The sequence below is a fragment of the Microcaecilia unicolor genome, chromosome 1 (assembly GCF_901765095.1).
Source record: "Microcaecilia unicolor chromosome 1, aMicUni1.1, whole genome shotgun sequence".
In the NCBI taxonomy this organism is placed as follows: domain Eukaryota; kingdom Metazoa; phylum Chordata; class Amphibia; order Gymnophiona; family Siphonopidae; genus Microcaecilia; species Microcaecilia unicolor.
The window spans coordinates 272090682-272103069 of NC_044031.1; the positions used below are offsets into that span (position 1 = coordinate 272090682).

Sequence of the window (12388 nt, forward strand, 5' to 3'; positions counted from 1 at the left end):
GGAATGGCGAGCATCTTTCCATACAGTTAGCACACAAGATAATGCTTGTCACGTGTCAACTGCACTGCAGATAACATGGATGCACAACACCACCTAACCAGTCACTTCAATTTCCAGTGCCTCCTTTTGTCTACTGCCTTTATCCATACATGTAGGTTTGTTTGCATGTATGTACATACATAAAGACAGACTGACCTGTGGGCTCTCCCCAACGAGCACTATCACATTAGCAAAACACGGTTAATAAGAAACTGCACAAAGACTCACATTTCAAAAATGTTCTATAGCAAATTGTTTTTATTAAAATATTTTAACTATAATTAAAACAACAGTAGATCATAAATATTTAAGTACATGTATCTGGTTTACACATTCCATCCAATAATTTCATATATCAGTGCTTTTATTTGCCTGGCTTCATATGTAACTGTATTCTTTCCAATGTGCAGCTTCTCCTCTTCAAGTGGCTGCTCAATAACTGCTGGTATATTTTTACCATAAACTGAAAGGAAGAAAATCTTAACATTAAAAGCGTTTCTTAAAGTAAAAGCTATTTTAGTCATCTTCTATAACAGTATCAACATATGTGTACAGCTATAAAAGAGACATTTGTGAAAAGCCTTCGTAGTAGTAATACCTTATCACAGATATATACACACACACACACACACACAAAACAGTTTAATAAACTACTTTTTAACTGGGGTAGCAATATTAGATATTAGTGTCCAGATTTTGGTTCAACTACATGAATCTTGGTCATATGTCCTGCAGGAGACTGAAGGGACTAGTCTATTCCATGGTTTAGCTTCTGTTGCAACAAAAGTAATTAGGATTTCATTTAGCTTGCAATTGATAACTTAAAATTCCATTGTTAAGTTTTAAATAATAAAAGGGAAAGTCAAAATCAATTATAAACATGAATGTCTGCTTTTCAAAAAAAAAAAAAAAAAACAGAAGAACTTTCTATTGCTTGGGTATCTTCTGTGTGGCTTTGACCATTTATTCTTTTGCAATTTCTGTAGCATTTTCTCTTGCGTTCTTAGTCTTGTTTATACTCTAGTTGTCTCAGTGTGTGGAAAACATCATTATTTATTGTGTTTTGCAAACTACTCAGAACTGACCTATTGAAATAACCCAAACCTCTTAAGGTTCCAGTAAATTTCAAGTGTGTAATTTACAGGACCTTAATAGTCATTCCTCTAAAGTTTCAGAGAAATAAGTGCTCCATGACAGGAGGTACTACTGGAGCTGAAAAAGAAATATAGAGACTGCACCAAAACAGAAAAGTACTTGCTCCACAAGGAATCAGTAAAGGTTCTGTATGTTGTTCTCTAGGTGGTGCAAATGGATCCTTGTAAGGGGCAGGCAGTTCACCAATGAGAAACCTCAAGGAGCATTCATGATCCAATGTTTCATCAGATTTATGAGCTTTGAACAACGGCTCAATTAGAAAACTGCTGGTCTGGTGGGTGTCTGTATTGCTCCAATGTTAGGCAGCCCCACCTGCAATTTTTATAACAGTGGCATTGAAGGCCCTCTGTGTTTTATGTCTCGCTTTTTAGCACATATATTTCTATTTTATTTAGAGCAGTTTTGGTACATCATATATTTTATAAAAATCTTTATTGTGAGCCGATTTTGCTCCGTTTATTATTGCCATTTGATTTGGTTGTGTTCATACACATTGTTTTGTTTTTCTATTTTTTTGAAGATTATGGGGGTTGTTTACTACAACTTAGCTTGAGTTATCTGCAGTAGGGCCCATAGCGCACGCCAATCATTAGTGCGCGCTAAAAACATGTGCCAATGTCTTTTTAAACCTGCGGATTCAGAGCGCTATTTCAGTTTGAATGTGCTGTAGTCTGCCATAAGGTAATGGCAGATGGATACAATGTAAGTTTACCTAGATCCAACTTGCATAATTTTGTGCTGCAAAGAATATCCTGTGTATGCCGTTTTTGTTGTTTCCAGTTTCTTTGAAAATAATTTGTTTTTTTTGCAGCCTGAATAGCTGGCAGTGAGCTCATTCCCCTGAGGAAGCCTATGTGGTGAAACAGGTCCCCACTGGGACCGTTCCTGCTTTTAAGCTAAGTGATTTTCTACACACACAGTTTATATTTATTCCTGTTGAAAGGATTTAAGAAGAATATTTGGGTTTATTTTGAATAAAAAAATTACAGAGGTTTTTTGAGATCAATGATACAGAACTGTGAGCTGTTTACAAATCATAAATTTCTACCTGACTGCAGGTTTGCCTGCTTTTTTGAGTCAGGTAAGACAGTCAACTGAGGTATTTTTCCTCTTTTTTTTTTTTTAATAAACTTTAAAGAAAAAACAAAAACTAAAAAGTAATGTAGTAGAACACTGATGAGATGTCATAATAACTGTGTGATTGCATAATCACGTTATAACATATTATACATGCTGGAGTAGATTTGAAGAATTATTGATCCACTATTTGTATTTTTGGAGGATTCAAAGGAAGCCTTGGATCATTGCCTATGGTTGAGGACTGTCACTGCAATGAATGACTGGGATAAATGACTTTGGAGAAAATCTAAGATATGGAGAAAAATCCTTGAGTAGCCATAAATGAAAGCACATGGTGCTGGATCCCAACCCCACTTCTAATTGAGCTGGAATCCTACACAAATCAGGAAGAGAAGAAATTGCCAGACTAAATAAAAATAAAATTAAGCAGTTGCAGTAATACTTCTTTTAATTTTTCTAGCTTAAATATTGAATTCTCTGTTATCATAATCCAAAAGTATTCTCTTTGTTCATATTTACCTTGTCTGTTACATCCAGTGTTCCTCAAGGATCCATCCTCACCCCCACACTCTTGAATATCTTCCTTGCAGCACTTCTTACTCTTATCCAGTCTAACCACTGCCTTTCTGTTGTGCTGATGATATTCAAATTTTATACTGCTTTCGCCCTTCCCATTCTGATCTGATTGAACTCAATCTCTGCCTCTCTAAAGTATCACTTGGCTTCGTGAAAATCGTCTCCTTAACTCACAAAAATGCCAAGCCATTCATTTTCCCAACCCCCTGCTCTCCCACTCCTTCACTCCTGGTTCTTGACCAACATCCTCTCGTATTCCATAAAACTGTAAAACTTCTTGGGGTAGTTTTTGACAGTCAACTCACCTTGAGACACCAGATTAATACAGTGATCAAAGCTTCATTTTTTGCTCCCTATCGCATAAGTGTTGCCTGCTTTCTTTTTCCTCTTGCAGCAATTCGTTCTCTTCTGTTGTCCCTAGTAATTACTCACCTTGACTACTGTAATTCACTTTATGTCAAGCTTCTATTTCAATCCTTTAAAAGACTTCAGTTAGTATAATCTACTGCAGTTCACCTTCTTCACTGTGCCAAGCCTTTTGACCATATCACACCCTTGCTCTCTCAAGAACATTGATTACCTCTGTCAGCGCGGGTCCAGTTTAAAATTCTAGTACTGGTGTTCAAATCACATTTCCCCACTGCCCCAGATTATCTCTCCTGTCTCTACCAACATTGGATTACTACAACTCCCTCCTCCCTGTTATCCGTCTAGAATCAACTTGAGCCTCTGCCATTAGCTATATTGCCACAAAACTTTGGAATGCACTACCCTCTCTTCTTTGCTCAGAACCTTCCTACCTTGTATTTAAATGTGCTTTGAAAACTCACCTCTTCACCCCTGCTTACTTCACTCCCCGCTGAACTCTGGTTTTCCCCTTGTACCTTTTATTACTGTACACAGCTCTGAAGCCGTTTCTTTGGCATTTGATGATATATCAAGCCTTTGTAAATAAATACATTTTAGTAAACCTTTAAACCAATTTCTGGCGCTCTCTGGGTAACATTATTTATCAACATTCCTTGTAATTACTTTTCACCATTTTGTAATTTCTTTTATAATGTTGGTGCCACCTGTGTTTGGGATATGAGTACAACTGCACTTTTTTTATGCCATTCTTGTCAGGCCTGGCTCCAATTATGGGTGCTCTGGTGAGTCAATTAAAGGAAAGTAGCTTGCATGCATTTATAATGACTGCTTTTAAATGTAAATTTAACAGAAACAGTATGTATAACTACTTGGCATGTACAGTTTTAAAATATTAAACTACAAACAATGGATACAATTTTCAATGTCTTTTTCATCTGGAACCCTTGAAGTACTTCCCAGTTTAGCCAGTATTCTAATTGTACAGCTGAATCCAAAAATGCTGTCTAGGAAAGAAAATTAAAAATGCATTTATGCTATACTATGTCTTACATAACTCTGACAGTCTGGACATGAACTCTTTGATTTTCCCTTCTTGCTACTTTAGAAATGCTGGCTGTCTGTCTTTTACCACCTGTATATTATGTCATTTTGAAAACATTATCTGCCAGCAGAAGAAAGATTTCATAAAATGTCTTAAACCACATAGCATAACTTTTCCCTAACAACCGAATCTATGTAGAAGGTAACTTAATCTCAATATACTCAAAAATCGTCTAAATATTTTGAATTTCTTATAGACTCATAATCATACCCTCTCAACTCACAAAATACTCTATAGCTCACCTATATTTTGATTTCTCTGAAATGTACTGCAATGTTTTTCCCCAAACCTTTTTTAAATTTGGATTTATTACTCACAGAAGAAAGCAAGGTTACTGACTTGTAGCAGGTGTTCTCCGAGGACAGCAGGCCAAGTATTCTCACATGTGGTGACATCATCTGACGAAGCTTGGTGTGAATGCTGACTAGCAAGTTGAAGAAATTTCTAGCAGTGTCCCACCGCACATGCGCTGGTGCCTTCCCACCTGATGCACAAGCTAGGGTCCCCCAGTCACTGTAAAAAGCTCAATAATGCAGCTCCGAGGGGAGGTGGGAGGGTATGTGAGAATATTTAGCCTGCTGTCCTCAAAGAATACCTGCTACAGGTGAGTAACTCTGTTTTCTCCAAGGACAAGCAGGCCGATGTATTCTCACATGTGGGAATCCCTAGCTACCAGGCTCACCGAAAAATATGATGCTAGGACAATAGGGACTTGAAATGTCAAGGCCTGTACTCAATCAACCTGAAATAATTTGTGTACTAGCTGTGGAGGTACAGCCTGGAAAAGAACAAAACTGGGCCTAGGAGGGTGGAGCTGGATTCTAGACATCGAACAAATTCTGCACCTGCAGGGCTGTCTGACTGAACCGAATGTCACTGCTCAACGCAGTTATGAAATGTGACTGTGTGAACCACATCACAGCCTTGCAAATTTCCTCTATGGAGGCTGATCTTAAATGGGCTACTGATGCAGCCATAGCTATGATAGTGTGAGCCTCGACATGACCCTCAAGAGTCAGCCCAGCCTGGGCATAAGTAAAGAAGATGCAATTTGCTAGCCAACTGGAAATTGTGCATTTGCTGATGGCTACCCCATCCTCCTCAAGTCAAAAGAAACAAAAAGCTGGGTGGACTGTCCATGGGTTTTAGTCCACTCCAGATAGAAGGCTAAGGCTCGCTTACAGTTCAAGGTATGAAGTACCCTTTTGTTAGGATGGGCATGTGGTTTGGGGAAAATGTTGATAGAACGACCGACTGATTAAGATGGAACTCCAACACTGCCTTAGGAAGGAACTTTAAGGTGCATGTGGAGAACTATTCTATTGTAAAATTTAGTGTAAGGTGGATCAGCTACTAGGGCTTGAAGCTCACTGACTGCGAGCTGAAGTGACGGCCACCAGAAACACAACTTTCCAGGACAAATATGTCAGATGACAGGAATTAAGTGGCTCAAAAAGAGCCTTCATCAGCTGTATGAGGACAACATTGAGACCCAATGACATAGTTGGAGGTTTGACAGGGGGTTTGTCAAAAACAAACCTCTCATGAAGCGAACAAATACTACTGCTACTACTTATCATTTCTATAGCGCTACTAGACATACGCAGCGCTGTACACTTGAACATGAAGAGACAGTCCCTGCTCGACAGAGCTTACAATCTAATTAGGACAGACAAACAGGACAGGGCTGTACAGAGATGGGCTTACCTTCCACATGGTGAGCACTAATCACACTGACATGAACCCTTACAGAGTTGGCTTTCAAACTAGACTCAGAGAGGTAGAGGTGGTATTCAGGCAGCTTTTGTGTAGGACAAGTGAGGGGATCTAAGGCCTCGCCCTCACACCAGACAGCAAATCTCCTCCACTTAAAATAATAACACCAACTAGTGGAGTCTTTTCTAGAAGCCAAGAAGATGTGGGAGACACCCTTCAGCAAGCCCATGGTTTCAAATTCTACCATCTCAACATCCAAGCCATGGAACTAGGGATTTGAGGTTGGGATGCAGAAGGCCCCCCCCCCCCACCCCCATTCTGCGTGATGAGAGTCCAAAAACAGTCCTATCTCCATGGATCTTCGGAGGATAACTCCAGAAAAAGAAGGCACCATACCTGTCTCAGCCAGTAAGGCGTGATAAGGATCATAGTTCCCTGATCCTGCCTGAGTTTCAGTAAAGTCTTCTCTATAAGAGGTATTGGAGGATATGCATACAGGAGACCCTTCCCTAAATGCAGGAGAAAGGCATCTGATGCTCGTCTGTCATCTATATAAATAATTCCCACCTCCAACGTTCCGAAGCTCACTCAGCACCTGAAGCTCACTCAGGACCACTGACCCTCACTGATACACTCGCCCTCAACCATGCCCCACCACTCACCCTCACTCACAGACCCGCCCTTAGCCACGCCCCATCTCTCTATATAAAACGCACCTCCAACGTTCTAATGAAGCCTTCACAAGTCCCAACGTTCTACATGCATGGTGGTGAAACTCTAAATTCGCCCATGAGTGTTTGCCCCGCCTCCCGCGTCAAATGTCATGATGTCGAGGGCGAAGCAATCACACTCAACAAATCGCATTGCGCAACCGTTACTAAGCAACGCGCAATGTGATGTAAGACGCATCGCGGAGCAATGAAAACCAGCATCACACAGTTCCTATGCGACGTCAAAAGCAACGCTAAAAGGACCAATCAGAAGGAAGAACACAACCGGGCACTTCCAGAACAACAAGGAGACGACGAACATCCCTGGAAGCCGATTCCACTTTGGAGGCCCATGCTTAACATCACGGTATGTGCTTTCCCCTGACAAAACACCCTACCAGAACACAAAATCGCTATGCAACATCGGAATAACAAAAATCAGACTGCTAAGAAGTAGCATTGAACACAAACCCGCGAAAAACAAAAAATGCAGTCAAGACAACGTCCTTAGCTTTCACATTGTGCAAACAAATGCAACATATAGATCTCTCCTCTCCACACAAACAACGGACACGGAGGGCATAGGAGGGAAGGAAAAAATCAAGCAAATACACACTCTCTCTCACTCTTAACTGGCTATAATGAGCAACTGCCCCTCCACTGTCACAGGGACTCCTAGCACCTTTCTCTCTCTCTCTCTCACACACACACACACACACGGGACAAGGAGGGGATGGAAGACAAGGAAAGAATCGTTGGGTATGGAGGGGGCGGCAGGGGAGATAAGGCAAGAACTGCCTCAAATGTTTGTGCTGTGCTATGTACAATTTTACTGCTGTCTCTTCATTTTGAACCTACTCTCTTTCACACACATGCACACACACACACGCAGTACAAAAAAAGAGTGGGAAATGGACCAATGACTCCAGGAGAACGGGAAGTAAAATACCAAGGAACCACTTTATTCAATGACTCGACACAAAAACTGTGTTTCGGCCAGAAGGCCTGCCTCAGGAGTCTAAAAACAACAAATATTTAAAAACATCAATACAAATAAACAAACCAAAATAAGCATTTGATAACATAAATTTAAAATAAACAACAAAATTTAAAAAATAATGATAGGAGATTATACATCAAAAAAATGTAAAACAATATATATCTCAAAAGTACAATTAACTAAAGTAAAAATATATCTGAAGGAAAATGGAATCATGAACATGAAAACATGATATATATAACGATATACATAAACAATGCGGAATAATAAAAATGAACTTATATGGTCTAAAAGAGATAACATGAGATAAAAGGCACATATATATACATATATGATTATATGTCCATATCCAGGGACTCTATATGATGTAACAGATAGAAAAACATGCTAATGTATTATATTGTAGGGTGGATCCCTAAGTTAAGTTAATGTGTGCAAATGTAGATCTGTGATTAAGACAAAGAAAGTCAGGAAAAAAAAAAATATATATATATATATACATATAGATATACATACGTACATACGTCCATATACAAACACATATACATGCATATACATACATATTGCATGTCCATGTATTTTTGAAATATTAAAAATATTATTAAAAATATATTATTATTATTATTTAGCCATGCACACAACACATTTACCAAGAGGGTGTGAAGTGACTAAATACAAGAAATGTGAAAGGCAGTAGATGAAAAAAATGAAATAAAGATGTTGCTATAAAAAAGTAACCGACCCACACACATATACACACTCTCTCAGACAGAAAATGTTACAAATATAACAAACAGTTACACTACAAATACAAATTTTTAAATACAACCATATTCTTTGTCTTTTTTAAAATGCTTTATATTCATTAATGTGAAACACACACAAACAAAAAAAAACAATCACCTTGCTAGCGCCCGTTTCATTTGTTTACGAAACGGGCCTTTTTTTACTAGTGTATAAATAAATAAATAAATGTGATCTGCGCCTAGAGCAGATCACACGACAAAAAAGATCCACCAAGGGGGTGCCACACTCTCTGAAGATCTTGCAGGCTACGCCTATATTGAGAAACCACTCATGCGGTTGCAAAACGCTGCTCAATCTATCTGCCAGGCAGTTGTCCTTTCCTGAAAGTTAATGTGGCTCAAAAGTCCATCCCGTGAAGGAGGGCCCACTACTCACATCCCCACTGCCTCCTAACACAAGGGTAGGATCCCGTACCCCCCTGCTTGTTCACATAAAACATTGCAACCTGGTTGGATGAGAATAATTTGGTTTTGTAGCCGATCTCTGAAGTCTTTAGAGCATTCCAAATGGCCCGCAGCTTGAGGAGACTGAAATGAATGCCTATTTCCTGAGTAGACTAAGTCCCTTGGATGTGGAACCCATCTACATGAGCTCCCCAGCCCAGGTTGGAGCACCTTCTGAGGAGGTGGGATTTGGAATGGGAGTCCAACAGTCAAATTCGTCTGAATTGTCCACCAGAGAAGGGCATGAGTCAAACCTGGAGAAATCTGGATGACATCCGCTAGGTTCCCAGCCGCCTGAGACCACTAGGAAGTTAGCTTTCACTGAGCTTCTCTCATGTGCAGTGGAAGTGACATGCACTGTTGAGGTCATATTGCCCATCAATCTCAACATCTGCCAAGCTGTAACCTGCTTGCTGGCATGGACCTGCGAGGCAAGCGTTGATAAGGTCACCACTCTGGCCTGTGGAAGAAAAGCCCAATCCAGCAATGTATCTAGCAGGGCTCCTATGTACTACAATCGCCGGACTGGGAGTAGGTGGGACTTTGGGTATTTTATAACAAACCCTATTAACTCCAACACCCGAATAAGGTGAACTGAATCCGATGCCCCCTCCTGCGATGTGCTCTTGACCAGCCAATTGTCCAGATTGGAAAACACAGACACCCAGCCTGATAGATACGCCACTAATACCCTGGGAGCTGATGGAAGGCCAAATGGCAGTACGTGGTACTGGAAGTGGCATTTTCCTATGCAAAATCTGAGATACTTCCTGTGACTTGGAAGTATCGAAACGTGGGTGTAAGCGTCCTTTAGGTCCAGCGAGCATAGCGAGTTGTTTGCCTGAATTATGGGGAGAAGGGTGACCAGGCAAATCATGTTGAACTTTTCTTTGACCAGGAATTTGTTCAGGTCTAGAATGGGATGAAGGTTATTTTGGGGCACAAGGAAGTACCTGGAATAGAATCTCTTCCCTTCTTCCCCTGGTGGCATGGGCTCAACTGCCCTGACCTGGAGAAGGGCGGAGATTTCCCTTACAAGTATCTGCTTGTGCTGAGAGCTGAGTGATGATGCTCTTGGTGGGCAATTTGGAGGTTTTTGCTGCCAATGGAGGGCATAACTGAGACAGACTATTTGAAGAGCACACTGGTTGGAGGTTACAATGGGCCACCTGTGATGGTAAAAATTCAGCCCCCCCCCCCCCCCCCCTGGAAGGCCAGGAGTGTGGCTATGCTCTCCTGGAGTGGATTAAAAATGATTCACACAAAAACATTCCATCTAGAAATCAAATTAATTATCTCATTGCAGGAGGAAAAAGACCTGAGAAGTTGCAAAGAGTTTTACCTACCCAGTGAGTCACGGGTTGGGATAACTGTCTTTAAGTGATGAATCAATCACAGGTCAAAAACCCTCCTTCCTGCCACTAATAAGTTACTTATATGTAGGTTATCATTTTTAATCAAAAGAATTTATAAATTTTTAAGTAATGTTTTAATCCAATTTTGTAGGGGAATAAAGCAGCCATATGTAAATCAACTCCCTACAAAAATGGATAAAAAATTAATTAAAATTGATAAAATTCTTCTGAGGTCTTTTTCTTCCTGCTATAAGATAATTGATTTGATTTCTAGATGGAATGTTTTTTGTGGGAATGTTTTTTGTGGAAATCTTTTTAATCCACTTTTGGTTATAGTTTGATGCAATTTGTGGATTATTATTTGTCCATTTATTGTAATTATATGTTCTCCTGGAACCAGTGAAAAGCTTGCCCCGTGCATTGACTGGGGCACTGGCTGGGATGTCTGATGAGGTTCGTGGGTCCAGGGACACTGGCCCTGGGACTGCTGGGCACAGCGGCATGGTGGCATGAATCTACGCCTTTCAGAGTAATAGGGTCACCGCCTAGGCCCACTTGATAACCTCCAGGTTGTGGAGGGTGTAGCTGGAGGGTGTTTGGATGGTATCCGTGTGTTTCTTGATGAGGTCAGTGACCTTCTCTGCTTTATCTCCAAACAAGCTCTCCCCTCAGCACACGACGTCCACTAACCTCTCCTGAACCGCCAGTTCCAGGTCAGAGACACACAACCATGAGAGTCTGTGCATTCCCACACCCTTGGCAAAGAATCTGGACACCGCATCAAAAATGTAATAAGCCCCTTTGGCCAGATATTTTCTACACTCCAGCTGTTTGAGGGCCAACTGGTGAAGCTCAGTGGCCTGCTCATGTGGGACAGTCCGCCAGACTGAATATACTGCGGACCAGGGACTGCAAGTATAGGCTCATGTACAGCTGGTAGAACAGGATGCAGGCAATGAGTTTTGAGGCCTGAAATGTCTTCCTCTTAAATGAATTTCATGCCCAAGCCTCTCTGCCTGGAGGCGCCGAGGCATGAGTCCTGGAGCTTCTTGCTCGTATGAGGGCAGATTTCACCACGAGAGAGTGTTGTGGCAACTAGGTCTTCTTGAATCCAGGAGCCTTTTGGATACAATACTGTGTATCCACCTTCTTTGGTGTCACCTGCACTGACAGGGGCGATTCTTAGTTCTTCATCAGTGCATCCTTAGGACAGAGTGCAAAATCTGATAACCTTTTGCTTAACAGAGGGAAAAAAAATCTTCAACAAATCAGGCTTAAAGTGACATACTCTTGTCAATTACTAATTTATACAATTTCTCAGGGAGAGGGATCTTGGGGTGATAGTATCTGAGGATCTGAAGGTGACGAAACAGTGTGACAAGGCGGTAGCCACAGCCAGAAGGTTGCTAGGCTGTATAGAGAAAGGTGTGACCAGCAGAAGAAAGGAGGTATTGATGCCCCTGTACAAGTTGTTGATGAGGCCCCACCAGGAGTATTTTGTTCAATTTTGGAGGCCGCATCTTGCTAAGGATGTAAAAAGAATTGAAGCAGTGCAAAGAAAAGCTACAAAAATGGTATGGGATTTGCATTACAAAACGTATGAGGAGAGACTTGCTGACCTGAACATGTACATATACCCTGGAGGAAAGGAGAAACAGGGGTGATATAATACAGACGTTCAAATATTTGAAAGGTATTAATCCGCAAACGAACCTTTTCCGGAGACGGGAAGGCAGTAGAACTAGAGGACATGAAATGAGGTTGAAGTGGGGCAGACTCAAGAAAAAATGTCAGGAACTATTTTTTCACGGAGAGAATGGTGGATACTTGGAATGCCCTCCCGCAGGAGGTGGTGGAGATGAGAATGGTAACGGAATTCAAAAATGCGTGGGATAAACATAAAGGAATCCTGTTCAGAAGGAATGGATCCTCAGAAGCTTAGCAGAGATTGGGTGGCAGCACTGATGGTTGGGAGGCAGGGCAGACTTCTACGGTCTGTGCCCTGAAAATGGTAGATACAAATCAAGGTCAATCAT

At 41.0% G+C, this 12388-nt stretch overlaps 1 protein-coding gene across 3 annotated transcripts in view; it reads right to left on the reverse strand.

Moving 5' to 3' along the window:
- Positions 1–339: 339 nt before the first annotated feature.
- Positions 340–12388, reverse strand: part of LOC115472368 (tetratricopeptide repeat protein 30A) — a 146958-nt gene continuing 134909 nt past the window's right edge. For 2 of the 3 annotated variants that reach the window (XM_030206623.1, XM_030206615.1), the window contains one exon: positions 340–502. In XM_030206623.1, coding sequence (XP_030062483.1) covers positions 366–502 — 137 coding nt within the window. In that variant the 3' untranslated portion in view covers positions 340–365. The remainder of the gene's footprint in view (positions 503–12388) is intronic. The other variant, XR_003942515.1, reaches the window with a different exon arrangement.